At 45.5% G+C, this 22,827-nt stretch overlaps 1 protein-coding gene across 4 annotated transcripts in view; it reads right to left on the bottom strand.

Moving 5' to 3' along the window:
* FGFR2 (fibroblast growth factor receptor 2) overlaps nt 1–19,092 on the bottom strand; it is an 80,939-nt gene extending 61,847 nt beyond the window's left edge. For all 4 annotated transcript variants that reach the window (XM_066554196.1, XM_066554195.1, XM_066554194.1 and 1 more), the window contains exons 1-2: nt 18,984–19,092; nt 14,447–14,703 (exon numbers count right to left, since the gene is read on the bottom strand). In XM_066554196.1, coding sequence (XP_066410293.1) covers nt 14,447–14,621 — 175 coding nt within the window. In that variant the 5' untranslated portion in view covers nt 14,622–14,703; nt 18,984–19,092. The remainder of the gene's footprint in view (nt 1–14,446; nt 14,704–18,983) is intronic.
* Nucleotides 19,093–22,827: the final 3,735 nt, after the last annotated feature.

A 22,827-nucleotide genomic window follows, 5' to 3' on the forward strand; every position in this document is an offset into this window, starting at 1 on the left:
TGCTTTTTAATTTTTAAAACCTGGAAAGTTCTGTTTTGAAAGAAAAGGATGCCCAAAACCCCCTTCACTTACTAAGCTAATAACCATGAGTTCCTATACACAGAATATATGATGCCTTTTATTTTTCTCCCTGTGCTCATCACAGTCTCTACATTTCCATTCTGCACTACCAGCACTTCTCTCCATGGCATTAACTTTTCCCTTTAAATTCTTTTTTGCTTCATTACTTATTTCACAACCTCTCCCCAGTGAATACAGCAGAAACCCAGGAGCACAAGCAAAGCTTTCAGAGTCGCAGTACGCGCAGAAGTTCCGAGCGCGATGGCTCATCCGTCAGCTCCCTTTGGTAACAAGAAGAATGTCAAACCACAGTCTTTTTCCAAAAAAACATCCTTGGGAAACTACATCTGCCTATAGTTACTAGAGCTTCATCCCTGCCTTGCAGGGCCAGCTCTCAGCAGGGGGAAAGATCCAGGCAATCCAGACTGTCTCCACAGTGCAGAGGGAAGGCTCAGCACACCTACCATGAGCTCAGGCTGTCCCACAGACAGGCACAGCTTCTGGGGCTGGTTTGTCCCTACCACCACACTATCCCTGTCCCAAGGGCCTCGCCAAGGGAGGCAGGAATGGTAAATAAAGGAGAGAAGCACAGAGGCATCTTCTGTTTGCTCATGGGGAGGGTCAGAGCACACAGACAGCTGCTCCCCGCGCACCCCAGCCACGTCCTGCCCTGCACAGGCACAAACTCTGTGCCTAGGAATCAATAAAACATCTCTCTGGCTGCTTGGGACTCTGAGGGAGCACTGAAAGGTGGCTCTTTGATGTCCACACTTTCTTCTAAGAATGCCAAACCCCTGAAACCAGTGTTCCTCCTCCTTGGGTTGTTATTTTTTGTATCACACTTTCAACAGGGAAGCCTGAAACAAGCATCACATCCTAGCAGGACTGGAGATGGGAGTCTGGAAATGCTGAAGTTCTGTCAGTAACTGAGTTTTGTGCAGCCCTGAAAGGAACAGAGAATTGGACTTGATGGTCCCCATGGCTCCCTTCCAACTCAAAATATGATTCCATGAGCACCAGAATGTCCAGCATGGTGGGGCGCTCATGCATTTAGCTATCAGGTTCTACTGATGGACTTGGAGACCCAATTTCTCTCCCACTCAGCCTGCAATCCTGTCATTACAGGAATGTGCCATATCAAAGCTTCTCCTGCCTTTTTCATTAGGGCAAACGTGTTTTCCCAAAGAACAGATTTGACACACACATCACACCAAGGTGGCACGTGAAACCCATCCCAACACAACCAGGTACAGAGACTGTAAAGCTTCTTGGATTTAGATTTTATAACAAGGTCTCTAAACTTCCTAACATGCAGAGTTCCATCTCAAGAGTCTAGGACAGACTCCAATACAGATTTATACCTCTTATAAACCAATTCAGTCTTGCTGATACAGTCATGAACCCACAGGTCTGCAATGCAGGTGTTTCACTGAGTGCTACATTATGCTCTTAGAAATCGAATTTCCAGAAGGAGCATGGGCTCCTTTCTACATATATTTCATCACAGTAATGAGTGTGTTAGAGTCTGCTTGAGAATTTTTTTTAATTAGATTTTACTGTCAAATAAAAAAGGTACCTGATGCCAGTTACCTAATTTACTTTGAAGCTAGTAAGAATTCTTTGTAATGCTCTACCTGCAAAAAAATTTCTTTTACAGAGTTTACACTGTGCCAGCAATGTACTGGAGTCAAAAATATCTGTTAAAACTTCTTTAAAAGCCACCTTGGGTGATGATACCTCAAACCTCCTTTAAATGCATTAAAGCCTTCTGCTGAACAGTGCCAGGAAACTCACAGGATGAGCCCACACACAATTAAAAGGAAATTAAAATGAAAATAATTTTTGAATATCACATCCCTGATTTCATCTCTTTTTAAACCACTAACTCCAAATTTGCACTGAGTCTTTCAACACAAATCCAAAACCAAACTTGAGAACAGTAATTTATTTCCAAATTACAATTTAAAAAATTCCTTTTACAAAGAAAATTACTGGTGCACTAAAGGAAAAACAAGTTTCAAACGGGTATTAGCATTTGGTATAAATTATCCTCCTCCATTTCTTTCACTTTAGAGTATCAGGGAAGATGCAGCAAAGTGTTGTCATGATATAATGAAGTCATGTTTGGAAATTGTGAATTATTTCAGGTAAGCCCTTTGTGTTGCCAAACTAGAATGTAGCAGCACTTAAGACTGTCACTTTTTATAATGTTTGCCTATAAACTTTTTTCCAGTGTGGGTTTGAAATGGTGCCCAAAAGCAAACAGAGAACAGGTGGGATTCTGAGGCATGAATCCACCCAACAGCTTCACTGCGAAACTCAACCAGTTCAAACTGTTCAGAAATTCCCAGCAGCACATAAACAACCTATGCTGCAAAGTTAACTCTCCCTGGGACACTGCACAAGGATTTCTGCACTGCTCTGAGATTTAGGGACAAATTTTGAACTCATGTCCATGCTGTACCATCAGTGGCTCCCCTGTGGCTGACAGCAGGGTTCTGTCCCTGCTCCACAGGCAAGGCGTGATGACCTGCTATCACATCCAGCTCCTCCATCCCTCCTGGAAGCTTCCTGGAAGCTCTGGACCCTCAGCCATCACCAGAGGCCTGTGAACCAGCCTTTGCTGGGTTGGTCAGGTTAGACATGAAGAAGTTTCTACAATGAAGGTGGCACTGGCATAAGTTGCCCAGAGAGGCTGTGGATGCTCCATCCCTGGAAACATTTAGGGCCAGGCTGCACAGGGCTCTGAGCAGACTGCTCTGGCTGAAGATGTCCCAGCTCACTGCAGGGAGGTCCAAACCATCTAAGGAGGCACAGGATTCCTTTCTAAGCAAATCCTGCAAATCCTGTAACTGTGGCATTGGATCCTCCTGCAGAGGTGCACTGCCTGACTGAATTACACCTGTCTGTCACCCCTTAGAACACCAAACAAGCAACAAAGGCACACGCAGAATGACTCTGGGTGTTCTTAGTCACTGCAGGACAGGGAACACTGCTTCTCCTATTTTCTGCTCTCAGCTACATCCTTATTTGTAACAGTGGTGCACACAATGTATTTAAACTTTGTAGGTGAAGCTGTTGAACAATACTGCCATGGAAAACCAAGCTGCTGTTAAATAAACAGCTGTGAACTTTTCCTCTGCCTGCTCATACAGCCTCACAGCATGGTTTATGCCATCCAGCCATCAAGTGGAGTAAAGACTGTTTGTATAAAAGCCATGACCACAATAGAGGACTGGGGACACTCTGACTGCTCTATTTCAGATTATTAAGATATGCAATTGTATTCCAAATCACGTTTCTGTTCCAAATTCGGTCACTGAGAGGTTTATACTTCCTTAGGTTTTAAATTTATTATTATCATTATTATTAGTCTCCATTTAATAAAATGTTAACAAAGAGCTGCTTATCTTAAGTCTCAAGTCATTTAGTTACTTAGTTACAGAGGCAAATAATGAAACGATCAGCTAATAGCTAACCCCAGCAAAGATTCCCACAAAACTCTCCAGAACACAAAAGCCTCAGACCCCATCAAGCCACTTTCACTTCAAAAGGCTTTAGTAAATAACTAAACACTCACCACAGTGTGCCCAGAAGGGTCAACAGACCTGACCTGTCAAGAATCCAAGAGGTTCATTGCAAAATTGAATGTCCCCACAGGGAACACCAGGCTGCCAACCACCACCACCACCACCACCGCTGCTGCTTCTCCTGCCCCTCCTCAAGGCTCTCCTGTCATTGAGGGAAGTCCAGCAAGACCAAACGACATGGAATGGGGATGTCAAATAGGTCTCATGACTTTGCAAGCCAAGCCTGAGGCTTCAGGCTCTCTGCAGAAGGCAGCCCAGGTATCACCAGTCAGGTGTGCAGCCTTCCCTCCCACCTGCCAGGGACAAGATGATGGGACTCTCCCTTAATTTAAGCTGGCAGACCAATATCAAGAGGATCTCCATGCCCTCTTCTGACAATGGATGATAAAATCAGCCTGCAAAAGACACAGCCACCAGTTTAAGAATGCAGAGAGTCATTCCTGGCCATGGTGACCACCACCTCCCATTAGCCAACAGCAAAACAAAGGCTCCTTAGACAAAGGGGCACAAAACAGTGTTTGCAATTCATCCATCAGCTGCTCCAAAGCCATGGATTCCTGCTGTCCCATTTGTACTGCTACTATCAGCCAGCTGCCAGCTCTGCCCAGCTCTGCCTCTGCCAGGCACCATCAGGAAGTCTCTATTCTGATAAAACACTTTCCTTTCCAAATTGCTACAGTTCCTCCCATAATTTTAAAACACTAACAGTTTATTATTTTTTAAATCCCTTGTCCCTGAACAAGACTCCACAGAGCATGAACTTTTTCCCCCCATCTGAGGTATAAAAATATTAGCTGCTCAAATCTGAAGAAAAAGATCTGGGCCTTGTAGAAAAGCTTCAAACACAAAACTTGAAAGAGCTATCCATGATAGTTACAAACATAAATACATAGCAGATTCTACATCTTTACTTGTTCCTTTAACAGAAACTCCTGGGCTGCTCTATTTGACAGAGTTTCATAAAACAAAGGGCCAGATTCTCCAAAATAACTTTTTCCTGGCATGTTCATTAGTATTGTTATCCTTATAGAATAAGGACATAATCATCTGACGGGTAAAGAGATGAAACCAGACCAAAAAGAAAAAAAAAAAATTTATGCAAGGAACAGGAATAATCCTCTTGCCCTGGAAATGAACATTTGCAAAATAAAGTTGCCACATCATACGTGGCTGGTGCTCCAGCAAGTGTTGAGCTTCCAGCCACACTGACCTGGACCATGTCAACTCCTACTGAGTGCTACATATACTAAAACCATCTAAAAAAAGTGAATCTCCTCCAATTGCAATAACTTGCCAATGTCATCATGGGTAAGGGAAAATATTACACTGCACTGTATCTTGTTTTCCTAAGCTTTGAAGGCTTAGAAAAATAAAAATTCTGGTGAGCAACAAAGCATTTTGCCACTTGCCGGACTCCTTGGACAAGAAAAAAAACTTTGCTAAAACCAAAAATTACCCCCATGTGATTATATCCCATCTGTCTTGGGTCAGCAGGGAACAGTCCCCAGGCAGCATTTGGCCCTGGCTACAGCCACCCAGACCTCATCACACCCAGCAGAGGAGGGCAGTGGGACCAAACCTCACGAGGATGTTGGCTGACACAGGGTGAGGGACATGAAAACTTTCATCAGGGCTTTGACCAAGCCAAGCAGTTGGGTGGATGTGTCTCACTCACCCCGTGGTTAAGGAAAGATTCATTCCCAAAGAGAAAGAAATTATACTTGTCTAGGCTTCGTGCAGAGATGAAAAATTCCTATAACCCGTAGCCTGCTTGCTCCTACCTGTCTTTATAGCCGTGGTTGTTGAGTTACGGCTGCACAAGCGCGCAACCTGCGTCAAAAACGCCGAGTATCACGTGCTCCTGGGCTTGGCCCTGGGCTCTGTGCTGCTGGAAGCCAGGCCAGGGAAGACTCAGAGCATGCCAAGTTCAAAGTAAACAGCAGAGAGACCAGCGAGGCCACCTCCTGCTGCTGGGAACTGCCCTGGCACTTTCCTGCTTGTCCCCATTCCGCACGGCCAGCTCCTTGCAGGGTGAAGGGCTCTGTACACAGCAGCACCACAGCACTGGTCTCAGATGGGGCCAGAAACAGGAAAGCACCAGGATGGCTTCTGCACAAAGACTTGGCAACCATGGAGGGAAAGAGCACTCCCAAACTTGAGAAGCCACACCAAACCCCCTAAAATTACTGTGCTGAAATTTCATCAGATTGATGAGAAACTAAGGGCCATCTTCAGGATGTGAATGCTTGGTTCCAGCATTCACCAAATCTCGACCATTTCTGTTCAAGTCATAAACTCCACCATCTGTCTAAAGTAACAGAGTGGGAGTCTCTGCTAAGTGAACTGAGGAGTACAACAAACCTAAGACACATGTAACACAATCTCAAAAATAATTAACTGCTCTTCAAACTCATTACAGAAGAGTCTTCTCATGTAACCTATTATACAATACAAAGGGGAAATGAATCACGTTTTGCCAGAACCTCAAATGAAAAGCTGAAAAAAAAAATTAATCTTCTCTTTCTAAAAAAGCAGAATTTGAAACTAGGAACATTTTCTTATTGTTTCTTCTTTCAGCAAGAGCAGAACTTCAAATCTCCCTGACTGAACTCTGCACATAACCAAGTGGCAGAGCAATTAAACCAGCTCCTGTTGTTCAACCCAGCCTTGAAGTGTGCTTGGGAAAGGCTCCATAATAAGATATACAGCCTTGGGAAAGCATACCAGCACGTATATTTGGTTGCAAAAGGTTTTTCTTTGGCTTAGTATTTTCTTCCATCTATTCCAATCTGTAGCACTTTTTCAGGTTCTTTATTTGCATTTCAAGAGCAACATAAAACCTGAACAGAACATAGCATAGATCCAAACATAAAAACAGAATCTTTTTCTTCCAGTTTTGCCAAAGTCCATGCTCTGGACTATAACTGCTCAATGTGCAAAAGAAATAAATTACAACTGGGAGGTTAAAAATTGCACAATTCAATTTTGCAGTGTTAGTTCTGGATGCAGAGAACATCTATTCAGATTCCCTACAAGCAAGTCAGCAGTTGTTTCTTTTGTACACGGTCCCATTTTTACTTGACTATACAAATCCTCTTAATTTTAGCAGCTCGTCTGGAAGTCTCATCTTGCCTGTTCCCCCGAAATTCATCTCCCCCCACTTCCTAAAGCGGGATTTGAAAACAGGCACTGGAAACAATATCCCCAAAACATCCTCTCAGCATTTTTGAGAGTCCCATCCACAACACGCTGGGGTATAAAACACGGGATATTCTCCAAACACTTCAAAGCCTCAAGGCATACCAGGCTCCCTTTCAACCCAGAGCAATATTTAGGCAAGAGGCATCATAGCTTGTTTAATTCCAGCTCCACACAGAGGACAGTCTCCAGTGGGGACAAAGAAAGAGCAGCACAAGCCCTGAAGTGAAAAGCCAGGCTGGCTACCTGCCCTTCCAGGTGGCACACAATGCTTCACCTGAAATTCCAGACACCTCCATCACTCCTGATGGTACCAGTGGCTCCTGGGCACTTTGCCATACTAATGGAAGAGTGCTCAAACCTTCTGAATTGCCAGAAGAGCTATTACAGAGCTGTGGTTCACTGCAGATTTATTGGAGTGTCCCCATGTTAATCCTGCACGGCTGAAATACCTGTGCTACCCTGCTGAGTAAACAATATCAGGGAAATCTGGGTACTTCAATACTGTAGTATCTCAGCAGCACTAATTTTCATAAATAAACAATGTTTAACAGAACATGCTCAAGAATTACTCAAAATTTGAACTGGGTGTGAAAAATTGTTTTCAAGAACTGTCAGGTAGCATTCAGGATTAGATGTCATGTTACTTTCCTTGAAACAAATTAAATATTGCAACACTGAGCCACTGAGCAGGGCACTTTCCAAACTTGCAAAGCCAGTCTCCCAGAGCAGGTTCTGCTCCTGCCCAGCAGCAGGTCCTGCCAGCAGCTCACCTCTCCACACAGCCCATCCTAAAGGAAGCCTAGCATGAACTTTTTCTACCCCACAACTTTTTATTACAGTTTAAAAACTGAGTTGTTGCATGGTGTTCTGATCAATTTCTGTCTGTCCAACCACAATGGAAGTTCTTACAGCCTTGTGTCCTGGTGGGTGCAGCCCACCAAGGCATCCCCAGCCACAGCATCCCACTCCAACCCCACTCAGAACCAGCCACAAATCCCCTGGGAGAAAGCCTAAGGTGTCACAAAACTCTTTTCCTACCTTTTCCTACCATGTAACAAAGCTGTTCTATTTTGAATAGAGTTAAGAGGAAAAAAAAAAATTCAAGTACAACCAAACTATGATTTTCTTGTTCTCAACCAGCCTCATTCATGCTCATTTTTCTCCCTTCCCGTCCTCCGACACATTTCCCTTTCCAGTAAACCCTCACAAATGCAAGCCATTTCTTTGGTACAAAGGAATTTTCCCCTCTTCCCAGTTCTTGTGGCTTTGCTTGACAGGGTCAATGTCCCAAACTGATGAGCCAGTTCTTTTGTGGGGGAGGAAAAGCAATAATTACACACAACCTGCAACGAGTGAGGAGGGGAATGAAAGTAGGTCAGGCCTCAACTCCTCAGCTTCACTGGGGTTCACCAAATGCTTTCACTTACAGTCACTTTAAAAATACAATTAAAATAATAATAGCACAGCAAGTGAACAAAGCAGCACTGTAGAATTCAGCTTTCTGTCCCTTTCTTTGATATGGATAATTGCATTTGTGTGGTGACAAGAGGCACAAAAACCTGAACCAGCAGAAAATGAAGCCCACAAGATGCATCCCAGTATCAGGTGCTCTGATATTCAGAAGTCCAGGAAAAACAAAACCATTAAAAAAGGGTTCTTTGGGAAAAAAAAAAAAAACACCAAAGAAACCACCTGTGATAATTAAGAGATGGGAAAGGACAATCTGGAGACATACATAATCGGTTTATGAATTATAAGGTGGTTTTGAAAGTTTTAAAAGAAAGGTCCACATTAAAAAAAAAAATCCACTCCTCTTACAGAATCTTGTTTTGCAACTGTCCTGGTTGGGAAGCACAGTCCCCAAGGAGCAAATGCCAAGGCAGTTCTGCTGACGCTCCCAGCCCCGACTGAAACCCGAAGGGCCAAACTTCCAGAACAGCTCTGGCACTCCCAGTGCACGTTTCGTAATTATAACAGGAGCTGTTGGCTGCTGAACTCCTGCAAATCTGGTCCTTATTTAAGATCTGACTCTTACAAAGTCGCTCCAAAGTTGCTCAGTTGCTCCAACTTCTCTTTCAATCAGCTTAAAAGTCAGTTTAGTCCCTGGTACTGCAAGACGGCGGCTGTGATTTGGGGAGCATGCTGTGCCAAATCTCCCCAAAAAAAACCCACTGCAAACACACCCTGCAATGTGCTGGACCTCAACTCAAAGGCCTCAGTTCCAAATCAGTCCCCAAATTGCTCAGAGGATGATTTTACACTGGGAGGCTCCGTGCCAAACCAAATACTGCCCTGTTTCCCACCACCAACACAAATCAGAGTCCTCTGCAGAAGATGTTCCCACTTGTCCAGCTGGGATTCATGGTCCCTTTTCAGCCTGAATTTTGCACTTCTTTAATTACACTGAAATAAATTTTCTCCCCTAGTCTAACCAGGTGTGCTATTACACACAGACAAGACATAACTTGCCGAAGTGGGTGATGGTTCTTTTAAAAACACAAGACTTAAACTGCTCAGGAGCGCTGCTTCGAAGAAAGTCTCTTTCACTCAAAAGCTTCAATTTTGAAGAGTCTCAAAATGTTAAACACTTGAAAATCTGACACTTCCAATAAGGAATTTTTCCCTATAAATGACAGAAAAAGACACAGTTCAGTATTTTTCTAGCATTTCCATCCAATCCAAAACTAAATACTCACTTTAAGAAAACACTAATCTCTGAATGTTTTTGTTTAAAGCCATTTAAAGATCATTTCTAGTGAAGCTGGGAAGCTGGAAATAGAAATAAGCTCATTAAGAGCTACGCTATGGTTATTATTAAAACACCACAATAGTCCATCTTCTCATGCATACACAACCTTGCATAACTGGAGATGTCAGCATTTTCATTGTAAATTCTGCTTTCAGAGGTTTCAAATTTGCCTGTAAAAAAGTTGTTATGGCCTGAAATTTGTTGCTATTTCCCTGCCAAGGAAGAACTATTTTAATATTAGGAAACTATGCATTCATTGGAGTCGGCCACTGGTTTGGGGTTTTATCTATACAAGTGGTTTTAAAAAAAAGAATAAAAAGATAAAAAACCTCACAACTCAGCATCTTCGAAAATCTTCTGGCTCAAAAAAAACCGAAAAAAAAACAAACCCTCACTAAAGGAATCAAATTCCCAAAAGTTAATAACCATTATACTCCTTCAGAAAGCTTCAGCTGTATGGCAGATAAGCCTAAAACATGCAATTATTTCTGCTACTTTGCAAAATAGTAGCCACACTGAGAGACTACCAACTCCCAGTGTCTCATCAACACTGACTGTAAATAACAACCCTACCCACGTCCAATTAGTTTGAAGCTCAAGACCATGCCCCTGCTGAAGGGGTGCAGATTTTAAACACAGAATGGACACATTAAGACTGATTTAATCTGGCTGCTTGTACAATTCCCCAGAATCTCAGCTAGCAAATCCTGTACTGGGCCAAATAACTTACTGAACCAGATCCCTGAAAGGGCAGCCAGCCCTCACCCGAAGCTGTGGGGATGTCACATCCCTCCATAATGGGCTTTAATAATTGCCCTTCCATGAAATAAAATTAAAAGGAAAAGAAATTAAAAAGATAAAGCCGGCTCTGATTTAACTAATAGGTTTGAATTCTTAATTTAACTCACAGATATCAAAGCCGCTGTTCTCGTTTGAGAAAGAAAAAGCCAAAATAAAACAGCCAAAAGGGAACCCTGGGTGAACCATTTGCTTTATTTTTTTCCTACCAAACTAGAAGCAGCATTCTGGTGCTTCTACACCACCTCTGTCCCAGAAAAATGATGGATGTGCAGGGTCCCCCCAGCCCTGTGACCTCTCAGCAGGGTGGCACTGGCTGGAGACAACCCATGGGGACAGCCCAGGATGGGGAGCGGGACAGGGGACATCCCACCACCACAGCATCCCTCCTCCACTCACTGGAGCACCTTACAAAATCCCACATCCTGACCCAGGCAGGTCACAGCAGCTAAAGAAGGAGCTCCAAGTGGACAGTGCTGACCACTGTGACCACAGGTGACGTTAATCTTTAAGCACTGCCAACATTTACACAGAAACGAAGGTACATTGCTCATATTACTCAACATTTTTGCAGAAAGGAGGGTGCTGTGCTGAATATACATATTTTTGGATGTTGTTTAGTGTCAGCAAGTGGCTATGGCTGAGTAAATCCCATAGAAAAACTCCTTATTCACTTCCACCATAAGCACACGTTACCCCTTAAAGGGGATCTCTCCCCTTCCCTGCTGCTCCTGGGAACCTCCCAAATTTAGGACCACTCTGTACTACTGTGTTTTCCACAGGACACAGAAATAGGCTGTCCCTTGTGGAAAGCTTAAATTAATCCTTTGAAATTTGACCTAAATTAAAAGAATTGAAACGCGTTGTCACCACACCGGGCGGGGGCTCCGAGTGGGTGCTCCAAGGACGGTGTCAAGGCATTGCATGAGGGTAAGAGACCAAATTAGCTCCCCAGCAGGGTGATAACACACAGCCTGGGCAAGGGGAGGTCAAGGGAGAGCTCACTATTTATCAAATATATGTCCAAACTAATTATTCAGTTCACAAAGTAAGCCTTGAGCCCATGTGTGCGGTCAGAGCCCTTGTGAAACGCTGGCTGCCATCAAAGGCCTGGGCACACACAGGCTCAGAGAATGGTGCCTTTGTACACGCTGGGGGAGGCTCGTTTCTAAATGTTTAAAAGCAGAAAAAGTCTCTCTGCTCCCCTAGGACAAAAAACATGCATGTAAACACTTGATGTGAGATATAATCTGAGAGCTGACAGTCCTCACAGAAGTCCTACAGGTCCTGTTTCTGCTCACACAGCTCAAGAGCCCCGGGTTTTGCCATCACTGCTTGGGAATAAAGCACCACAGCTGAGATCCACCACGCTCAGGATCCCACAAAATCAGCACCAACGTTACCACTCACAATGGATCAAGATGCCATTTTCAATGTAAACACTTTCATACGGAGCAGAGTAATACCCAATGGTCACAGAGGGAGATTTATTTACTCAGGACTGACTGAGAAGAGCCAAAAAGCACTCCCTTAATGCATGACATCTTGCACATATCCATCAGCTGATTATCCTGTTAGATAAATACTGCTTGAACTAAAGCACATACTTCAGTATTTTTTACACATAGCCAGACACTCTGAAGAAAATTATTTCAAATGCCCCTAAAGTTACACATGGCTGAGAGAAGGTATTTTCTCTGTTACACCCAAAGGAACAAATCTCAATTCCTGTTAATGTTGTGTACAGCTTTTCCAATAGTCTGAGTCACTAAGACAATAAACAATAGCAATCCAAGCACCTTGTATTAAAAATAAATAAATAAATGCAGACAATTCAGGGCATGTCCGTGAAGGAAGACTCAGGAGCAGATCAGCAAATGTCACCAAAGGTCACGGCCCTGCCGACCTCCTCAGCTGGCATGAAATGTCATAGTCCTAATGACTGCAGCCAGCACCCCCACCGAAAATTTACATTATTGGAGCACCTGACCCCCCAGATTAGCTGTGTCCAAAACGTTTTGGCATTTACTAAATTAAAAAATAAGTCTGCTCTGTCTTTGAAGAGTTTTTTTGAAGGGTTTTTTTTGGTTCGGGCTTGGAGAGTTTGTGGGTGGCAGTGATAGAACCCAGAGAAGGAGATTGTGTAAAAACTTGGTTGTGTTTTTGTTTGTTTTTTCTTATCAAAGGGTTTAATAAAATACATAAAGGAGGTTTTATTTCCCAAATCTCAGATATAAATCCCACACAATTCCCTGTATTCTGCAGTATAAAAGCTCTTATTATGCCATTAACTTAGAAGCGTTTTCTGATTTTTTTTTCCTTGTTTCTGGTAATGATTTGGGTTCCCACATCTAAAATTGTTTCACACCCGTAACATTCCTGCCCAGGAAAGAAGTTTTAAATCTTTTTTAACAATTTACTCTTTGATAAAACCCAGATTCCACCCCCCAATATATTCAGTGTGTAAGAGACACATTCTCAAACCATGCTTTCCAAAATAAAAGCTATTCTTTCCCTGAAAAGTTGCAAAATTATCAGCCACCATTCAAAAAATATTACTCTTCTTCCTGTAAGACACTTCACCAGTCTTCAATTACATTATTTCTGACTTAACCCTAAAAACTAGGGGACCTCACTACAAAGCTAGTCTGAAACCAGAATTATTCATGATTTTGTCAATCTCCTGAAAAGCCAAAAAGGCACCAGATGTTCAATTAACAAATCATACAGTAAGTGGCAACAAGAGTTGGGTTTTTTTTTTTTCTTTTTTCTCAGGTTACCTTTGAAAGAAAAAAAAAAAAACAACACAAGCATTTTTGCTATCAACAATCTCTGTGGCTGACAGATGACAATATTGCTATTCTCTGAGAATTTTTTTTCAGGAACGTTTGCTAGGGAAGAGGGCTCATCATCTCTAAATAGTTCATCCCCTGCCATCAATAAAAATGTACTTGGAGTGGATTCTAAAAATGCGTTAGCTGGTGACGTCTATTTTTAGAGGCAGTGGAATAGAAGCAAATAAGCTTTGCATGAAGAATTATTAAATAAAAACAAAGCTGCATCCATGGACATGAGTAGTAGAATGTGTAAAGGCCAAACTCTGCAGCAAGCTTGCCAGGTCAGAAATGCTCTGTGGACTATTAGATCAGCTTGACAGCTGAGTTATTGGAACTGTGATCACTCCTCCAAAAGACAGATACAACCTTATGAAAGAAGCCTCACTTCCTCCCCCAGATGCTCAGAGAGCAGGAATGATCCAGCACAACACAGTAAAATCATTCTTCAACACAATCAGCCCACAACAATAAAAAAGCAGCCCCTCCTGAGCTCTCCAGGGAAGAAAACCACTTTGCAAAGCTTGAGGAACAGACAAACCTAGAAGAACATACCAACAAGTGCAGGCTTAAAATAGGAGATTTTATCAAAACACCTATTTCAACGTGAAGGTCTAGATTGGCCTTTGCTCTCACAGCAATAAACTCCAGCCATTCTATTGAGATCTCAGCTTTCACACCTTCAGAACTTGTGATCCAGACAGTGGAAGTTTGTCCTGAGTACAAACACCAACAAAGCTGCAACAGCATTTCTGCAGAGTGCCTGGCAAAACTAAACATTCACAAATGAAAACGACTAAGATTCATTTTTCTCTGGACTCCTCAGGTTAAGACAATCCCAAAGAGCAGCAGCCACTCATCCACTTCATTCCTTGAGACAGCAACACACAACAGCACGAAAGTGCCACGGACTGGTTTCCTTAAAGACCCATTCCTGAAAACTTTCATCTGTACACTTTGATTATACAACGTGATGACAGTCCCAAGTGAAATCACTGACACCACTGGCTTGCACAAGAATAAACAAACTCACGCTTGTACAAACACAGCCCGGGCGAGAGCAGGGAAAGTCAGAAACCGTAACTCTCCAGGGCTGCTCTGTTACTTGCCTTAGATTTACCAGAGCACACGGAAAGATCTTGACTTCTATTTCAGATGTCCAAGCATTTAAAATTAACTTCTTTTAAGGAATTAAGTATTTGAGAGTGATTTACCTTCGGGTTCCACCGTGGTGTCTTCAACAACTAAATTAAATGAAGGTCGAGCCAGGGAAAGTCCAGCCATGGTGACCACCACCAGGCAGATAAGGCAACCCGAATCCCAGCTGACCATCTTTTTAGAGTAAATTCCTGGTCCATTTCCATATCTCCATGTGGACTTTAATCCCATCTGAGCACCTCTAGAGAAGCATGGAGAGAAAGCTGTGCCTTCGGCCAGGGTAATGCCTCCTCCCTTGGAACGACGGCTGCTGCTGCGGGGAGGAGAGAGATTTAACACTGTCAGCAAAAACATCTCCAAACACAAACCAAAAACCTTCATAAAGCCTCAAACAGAGCTGAGGTGAGAGGGAGGGGAGCAGGAGGATGGGAAAAATAGTTTTCCAGCTTCAAGAATATGTGAAAAGTGAGTGACTTTTCATCTTCTGTTAGCAGTTTCCATCATCACCTGAGGCGTAACCAAGTCCTCCTTGTTTTCACAAAATCGCTTCTCAGCACATATTGAGAGTTATTTTACTGACAGAAAAACATACAGGTTTTCAAAAATGAGAGGCACCCACATGTGCAGGCACATAACCTGTAATGCTACCAAATTACCACAATTATACAAATTATATTCTTGTTATTGTTTGAAGGTTTATGTAAGTTTGCCTTGTTTTTCATTCCTTCACCTAGGCAGTTCTGCAGACAGATGAATTTGCAGGAATTCAGTAATTTTCCACAAGAAAAACAGTTGAAAAAACATACTGCTTAGACTTGGAAAAATCTGTAAGACTATTTCAACTCAGGACTTCCAGCTCCCCCCATGGATGTACCTTCTTCTGACTCAGTTTAGTGTCCTTTGGAAGCCCCTGAGTCCTGGGCAGGTGAAAGGCTCAAGTCTTTGCAGTGATATTGGGTTGCTACACTGCATTAATTAAAATCTGTATAAAATATGGTATAGATTCCTGTTTCACAGGAGACCTGCCCAGCACCACTTTCCATCCATGCATGCCAAGCTATGTGCACAAAACTTTCTTTGCTCAGTCTCTCAATGGTGCTTATTGAGATAGACATTTTTTCCTCCCACCTCTGAAAAATATATCTTATTCACAATAAAACAAATTTAAATGGATGGAGTTAAGTGGTAACCCAGCCATGGTCTGACAGAGAAGTGGCACCAAAGGAACTGGCACTCCCTTCAGGGGACCCTGTTGCCTCCACACTGAGATGATGCCAGGTGAGGGTCAGAAGAGCATCCTCCTCAGAGGGTGATTTAACAGCTCAAGCAGAAAATTAGACCTGATTTTCCGCTTCAGAAATAAAAGTAAAACCTCAGTAAATGGATAAAAAAAGTAACTGCAGCAATTGTTCTAATCTGGTCAATGATTCATCTTAGATGTGATGAAACTCAACTGAAATTTGGAGAGTGCTTGTCTGGAAGGGGAAAAAATAACACAAAACCTCTTTTTCCCTCCTGCCCTCAACACTTGAAAATTAAAAAACAAAAAAAAAGTAAGGGAGTATAGAGATAAAGTAAACCTCCAAACTCCTTGTCATTGGGATTTGGTGTGGTACCTCAGCATGCTGAAACAGAGACACAGATTCTCCTTTTATAAAGCCAACCATTTAAAAAGTTGATTCTGATTTTTATTAGCCTTGTGCTAGCTGCCACGAAGTTCACAAACGCTGTTGAGGCATCTTTTACGTTGGGTACTATACGCAGTAACTTCTGGAGTCAGTAGAAACAGGTTTTGGATGGCATAAAGAAGTCACTTGAGGAAAACAACACAAGGTGAATCCCTGCTACTTCAGGGCAAGCTTTTCCCAACTCGGTGGGTATCACCTCAAAGCCCCGTCCCTCCTGTAAAGATTTCAGCCTGGCTCCAGCACCCCAGACCACAAGCTAGCAACTACCATTAAATTTCCAGTGAAAACACCACCAGACCACTGCACAAACATTTGCCAAGAGCTTGCCCAGCCCTTCTCTAAATAAGCACAGAGCAGGTGTAGAGCTGAAGAGAGCTCTGTCTTTGGGACCAGTCTGTGTGTGGAGCAGGACTGGAGCAAACCCCCCTGGATGCCACCACCCAAGTCCACTGCCCTCCTCGCTGTCTGGCAGCCACAGCCCTGCAGCTCAGTTTATCCAGCTGTAAAGTGGGTAGAAACCCCTAATTAACAGCCTGGGTGTAATGCTGATTTAATTTCCATAAATCATCCTGTAAACTCCGATTAAAGTCTACGTTGATAAATGCAAAATCCCATCATGGTTTTGCAGAAAGAAAACATACCAGAAGGCCAGCATGTATTTCAGACTCCAAGAGCATTAATTCCACTGACATTCCTGCAGTTTCAGATTTTCAGACTACACTAAACCCCACTGAAAGCACATTTGTGGTTCCTATCCTCACCCTAAAGCCTGAAGTGCGGCACAAGGCTACTCGGCCACGCGTCTCCTCACCTGAAGATTTTTGTTGCCTCCTGTACCTCAACATCTGCCGGCAGAAAGAAGAGATTCTTCATCCACAGGGCAGCAGCAAACCCAAAATCCTGGCTTGTGAAGGTGCAGCAACGCAAAAATCAAAGCTCTGCACCCATCCATGGAGCCAAAGCACTCTACCACCAGGACAGCAAACGGGCTTCAAGGGTTGCCCTCTCCCAAAAGAAGTGGAGTCCAGCGAAGATGAAACGAAACCAAATTCTTTTCGTAGTTTAATTGCCAGAGTTGCTGGGGGACGAGTCCCTGGAAAGACCTCCTGTGCTGGATAATTATGTACCTCTATCTCAATGTTTGGAACACAGCCCCAGCATGCTTTTTGGCCTCCACAATTCTGGCTTCCTGACTACAATACCATAATCCCTCCTGGAGTCTCAGACTCAGTGAAAGCCACACGTAGTGTTTATTTTTCCCCTTGAAAGGGAACTCTGTCTCTCTTCTCAGCCTACACTTTGGGGAGGAGTTGTCAGCCCCCACTGATTGATGGCTCTCCTTGCCACTCGCTCATCAAGTCAATTTTCACCTCGTCACATACCTGCCCAAATTTTCTTTGCCAAACTGACAAGCATGGGAAAGCAGACTGGTTTGGGAGCCCAACCAAATTCCTCCAAGCTGTACTTCAGTTTAAACACACTCGCACACACAAACAAGTAGTACTTGTTCAGCAGTGGCATTAATTAAATTCAATGCTCAGTGTTCTTTTTAATCTACTTGCATTGTTGTTTATAAGATGTTTATCACTCCCCAGGGACAGTACGATTTGTAGAGTATGTTAACCAAATCAATACATTGCTCACTGTATAACTTTTCAGCATCTTTCTCAATTAGGCGGGGAATAGCAAAATCTGAGTGAAATATGGATCTTCCCTCCACAAAGAAACCTCAAGCGCTCTAAAAGCTCAGTAGCTTCGTCAGAAAAATCCAGGTAGATGAAGCTTTGAAGCTAACAGCTTTATGTACACAATTCCACTGACAGAGGAATTGTGTATGGACAGAAAATTCAGAAATATACATCCGTCTATAAAAACATATATACACATATATATCTAACAAGACTCATCAGCAGAGTTCAATCTCCAAGCAAATCTGAGCATCACAGCTATTAAACATTAATTCTGAAGGACTAATGGGAACCGGCTGGCAGCTTCAGTACTTTTTCATTGTTTGAACTTCTTTCATTTGCTTTCCAGGACTATCCTGTTTTTCTCAAGTCTTTTGCCACCAAGAGATCGGGGAGGGGGGGAAAAAAAATCTGCATTTTAATTGACATTCCAGAGAGCGGGAGAAGTCCAGAGGCTGCTGATTGCTGTCTATTCAGCCCAAACAGGCTTTTCAGATGAAAATGAGAAAAGGCTAGTGGAAGATTTACAGGGATTTGGTACAAAGGAGACAATAAAGTTTTAAATGTTGATAGCGTTTCACACCAAACGCATAATGGGTCCCAGTTTGAAGGGGCCGTTTTGCATTTAAATATATATTTCATTGATTTCTCTCCCTCCTTATCTCAGACGGGGCGGTTGTGCTCCCGCAGCACGGCGGGGCAGCACCGGGCTCCGAGCCGGGGCCGGTACCGAGGCGGGGCTGAGCCCCCCTTCTCACTCAGCCCGTGCTGCCCGTCCTGCTGTCACCGCTGGAACCGTCCCCAGAGACACCCGCGGGGATGCGGGGAAGGCAGGGGAACAGCGCTGCTGCTCGGGCTTCCCCCCGCACCGCAGCGGCCACCGAGTGACCACAGCCCGAGCCGCAGCTGCAGCAGAACGGAGCCCCGCACCGGGGATCCCGCCCCGAGCCCGCACCGGGGGATCCCCGAGCCCCACACCGGCACTTCCCGCCCCGAGCCCGCACCGGGGGATCCCCGAGCCCCACACCGGGGATCCCGCCCCGAGCCCGCACCGGGGGATCCCCGAGCCCCACACCGGCACTTCCCGCCCCGAGCCCGCACCGGGGGATCCCGAGCCCCGCTGCAGCGCGCACACGGTGCCGAGAGCACGGCGGGACCCCCAGCCCAGCCAGCCCTGCCCGGGGCCGCCCCTTCCCCGGCCCTCCCGCTGCCTTTACCTGCGGCGAGAGCGCCGGGCGGGCTCCGCTCCGCGGCGGCTCCCGGGCTGGGGCGCGGTGCCGAGCGGCGGCTCCCGGGACGGGGCGAAAGTGCCGTCACTGCGGCCGCGGTCACTGCGCGGGCGGCCCCGGCTGGCGAGCCCGCAGCGGCGCAGCGCCGCGCATCCCCCGCGGGACGCGCCCGGGGCAGGCAGGAGGGCGGCGAGGCGAGGCAGGAGCCGGCCCGGCGCCCCGTCCCGTGCCGTGCCCTGGCTCGGCCGCAGCGGCTACCGCCTCAGAGGGGCGAGCCCGCCGTGCCCGGCGCCAGCTGCCTCCTCCCCCGCGCGGGCATCGCCGAGCAGCGCGCCGCGGGTCCCGCTCCGCTCCATCCAGCCGCCCGCCCCGAGCCGCCGCAGCTTTGTCACGCCGACAGCCCCCTCGGGTGGGAGGTGGGTTTTCTCTCCCCCCTTTCCCCCTCTCGGCGCACTCCTCCGGCTCCTTCCTCCTCCCCCGGTCACTCCCCCCGCTGCAACCCGAGCCGTTTCCTGGACGGCGCTGCCGGGCTCTGCCAATCGCCGCCGAGCCCCTTCCCCCGCCCGGCCCTCGGGGCTGCGGAGCCGGGAGCCCGCACCCCGCCCGAGGGTCGCGGATGCCCCCGCGGCGCGGCCCCGGAACGCTCGGCAGCGCCGGAGAGGGGCAGGAGGGGAGCGGGGACGCCCCGCTCCGGGTGCTGCCTGCCCGGGGGAGCGGGACGGCTCATCCCGGGGCCACCGCAGGGCTGCAGGGCAGGAACCCCGCGCAGCTCCCGGACGGGCGCTCCGCTGAAAGTTTTCCAGCGGGTTGCAAAGGAAAGGAAAGGAAAGGTGGGGAGCGCGGAAAGCACCACCGCTGAGGGTGAGCCCGGGCTGCGGCACCGGCACCCCGGCACTGGCCAGCATCTGCATCCTCACATGAAAATGGTGCCAGCTCAAAAGCGGTCCTCGAAATCTCTCCTGAAGTGTTTCTGGCTCAGAAGCCATGGCTGGCCTGTGGCCAGTTCCATCTAGAGAGGGTGGTCGGATAAGACCGCTCCAAAAGTCACTCTCATGAGCTTCTCAGTCCAAAGCTTGATTCCAGCTGCCCCGTGAATTGGTCTGAGAGTGCACATTTAATACCTGTGTGGTGCCCAAATGGGAAAAGTTGTCGAAAAGTTATGCAAACATCATTTGTATGGACACACAGATTTAAAACTGCATAATATGGGTATTCAGAATTCAATATAGCTTAGCCTGATCCTTGCTTAATAAAACATTTGCTTTAGATACCATCAACTAAAAGGTTTTGAATATGGAGTCTGTGTAATGCTTGCTTGTGTAGAGTCAGCTTGACAACAAAATCAATAAGTGGTGCTTGCCTCAAATTTAATCAGCGTTGATCAATTTAATGTTACTTTATTTAAGCTCTACTGTACATTTTATATGTTGTGTGCAGTATTGATCAAGGGGATTTTCAAGGACTGAGGGCACACATCGCAGTGTAAGACTACACACACCTAGACACCAAAAACTTGAAAAGAAGTTTTCTGTAGAGTATGTGCTTACCTCCCAGCATGTATTTTCCCACCACTACTGCACTCTTTATGAGGGATGGCAGACAAATTTGTAATTGATTGGAAACACAGGTTTAGTTTTTTGGTTTTGGGTTGGTTTTTTTGTTGTTGTTGTTGTTCCTAAAGCAACAGACATCTGAATGTTCTAATTGAGAAGCTGAGATGTCACAGTCAAGATCCAATTTTCCCAGCACCGGGCATGTCCATCGCCCATTGAAAACATTGTTAACACATTCTCACATAAATTATTGTCTGGCACAGGAAGCTGCAATACCTTTCCCCATTCATCGATATCTTTGCATACTCTGAAAGAAAAGGAAGCATTCCACTAAAAATGACAAATCAGAACACCTATTTCCAAGGTCTGGAAGCACTTGTCAGAATTTATTCTTTTGGAGGATGAAAAGATAGCAGTCTATCAATAGCAGCCTTTTCTCTTAAATGAGCCACATTCTCCTAAAGTGGCCCACAACAGCCCAGCTCCTCAATCTGAGAAAAGCAGAAGCATGTTTGGAATTAAAGGGGTGGGGGGGGAGATCAATTCTGTCATCATATTTAGGCTTCAAGAGATCTCAGTGGGCCCAGGGAGCCTTTCATAGCAGTTAGGCTGCTGAATGAGAGCATAATCTCTTTACAGTTTTTTCCTCCTCCTCTCAAAGTGGCTGGGATCCTTTCTGTGAGCCCTCCTGCACGTGAATGGTGTGGCTAATAAGCCTATTAATGAGGTTCCACAGCAGAGTGTGAATAGGTAAATAAGCCCCAATCTGTTGAGGTTCAGGAGCAAGGGCAGTAAAGCCATCATGAACTAAAGGTGACAGTTTGAACTGAAATAGGAACAACAGCTCCAGGTTTCAAGCGAAAGAATAGACAGACAAGGCACACATTCAGGCTCCTTCTACCCCCTACCGAGTCCTATTTTCTCCCCCATTCTTCCTCCTTTATAAAATGTCTTGAGTAGTCACCCATTTTTTCAAAAGCTCTTGAGACGTCCTTTTTCATCCTGGCAATGATACATCAATAGGGAGGAAGGAAAATGAGGACACCAATGCTCCTTTGCCCCGCAAGTTTCAAAAGCAGGAACAGCGCTGTGTGCCCTCGCATATGGAAGCGGGGGAGGAGAAAGAAAGTTAAATTGAATCTTTCAGCCCTGCCAGCTCTTTGTCGCTGCTGTCAGCCCAGCTCCGGTCCTCCCTCCGCACGCAGGCAGGGATACAGTTAATGTTCAACAGGGGCAGGGTCCCAGCCCTGCTCCAGCTGCAGCGAGGGCACAGCTGGGCTCGGCCAGATCCCCAGCCAGGGGCACGCAGAGGGGAGGAGATGGATTCACTGCTGCCCAGCATCTCTTTTACCTGGCAGGTGAAGATGTGCCTGACTTAGGGCTGCTCCTGGGCTGGACTCAGCAGAGCCCAGCTCATCCATAAAAGCCCAGCTGGAAGGGATGAAGGCAGAAGGTTCAGCAGGTGACAAATAGCTCGAGAGATGGGGTGAGATGGGCAACCAGCCCCTCCGAGTAATGTGGGAAAAGTCACCTCGGAAAAAAGCACAGCACAGAGCTGCTGAGCGCTCTCAGTTCTACTCCTCGCAGACTCTCTGGCATTTCTTTCAAGTGCTGGAGATATCAGGGCAGCCAGAGCTCCGCGGGACCCGGCTCCTCCGTGGAATTCCAGCGAGGAAGCAGCCCCGGCTCCTGCACGGTGCAGACAGATGGCAGGGGAGGCCATGGGTACCCGGGGGATGGAAGTTCTGCAGTACTGATCTGTTCTCCAGGTGCAGGACCTGCTAACGTGCCACAGTTGCATCTGATGAAAACAGGAATAAAATGCAAGAAGTTAAATCAGCAAAAAAATGAAAGAAAATGAAAGCCCACACATTCAAGTCTTAGAAGTCTAAGGGGAAAAACTCTCTAGATCCAAATTCAGCCACACACATCACTGAGGGTTTTCTCCATGAAAGACAATGGGAATCAACAATTCTTCCCTCTTATTCCAACTGTCCCATCCAAAAATTTCTCCTGCCCATGCTAGATATGATTAAATGCTTGTCTAAGATTTCTTTTTATTTTTTAAATTTTCTTTTCTTTGAAGTTCTTCCAAAGCTAAGTGTCTAAACCCAAACTTTGGCAGCTAAAATATTTACCTGGTTTCCAAAGTGTTTATGGTTCTCTTTCCAGGCATCTTCAAACTTTTTTTTAGGGTACCAAGGAGCAAATCATAGGAACCCACTTCTGAAAATATTTTTTTTCAAAGACAGGCAAAGTTGGTCTATAGATTTTTCACT

Source organism: Molothrus aeneus, chromosome 8 (genome assembly GCF_037042795.1).
Source record: "Molothrus aeneus isolate 106 chromosome 8, BPBGC_Maene_1.0, whole genome shotgun sequence".
Taxonomy (NCBI): domain Eukaryota; kingdom Metazoa; phylum Chordata; class Aves; order Passeriformes; family Icteridae; genus Molothrus; species Molothrus aeneus.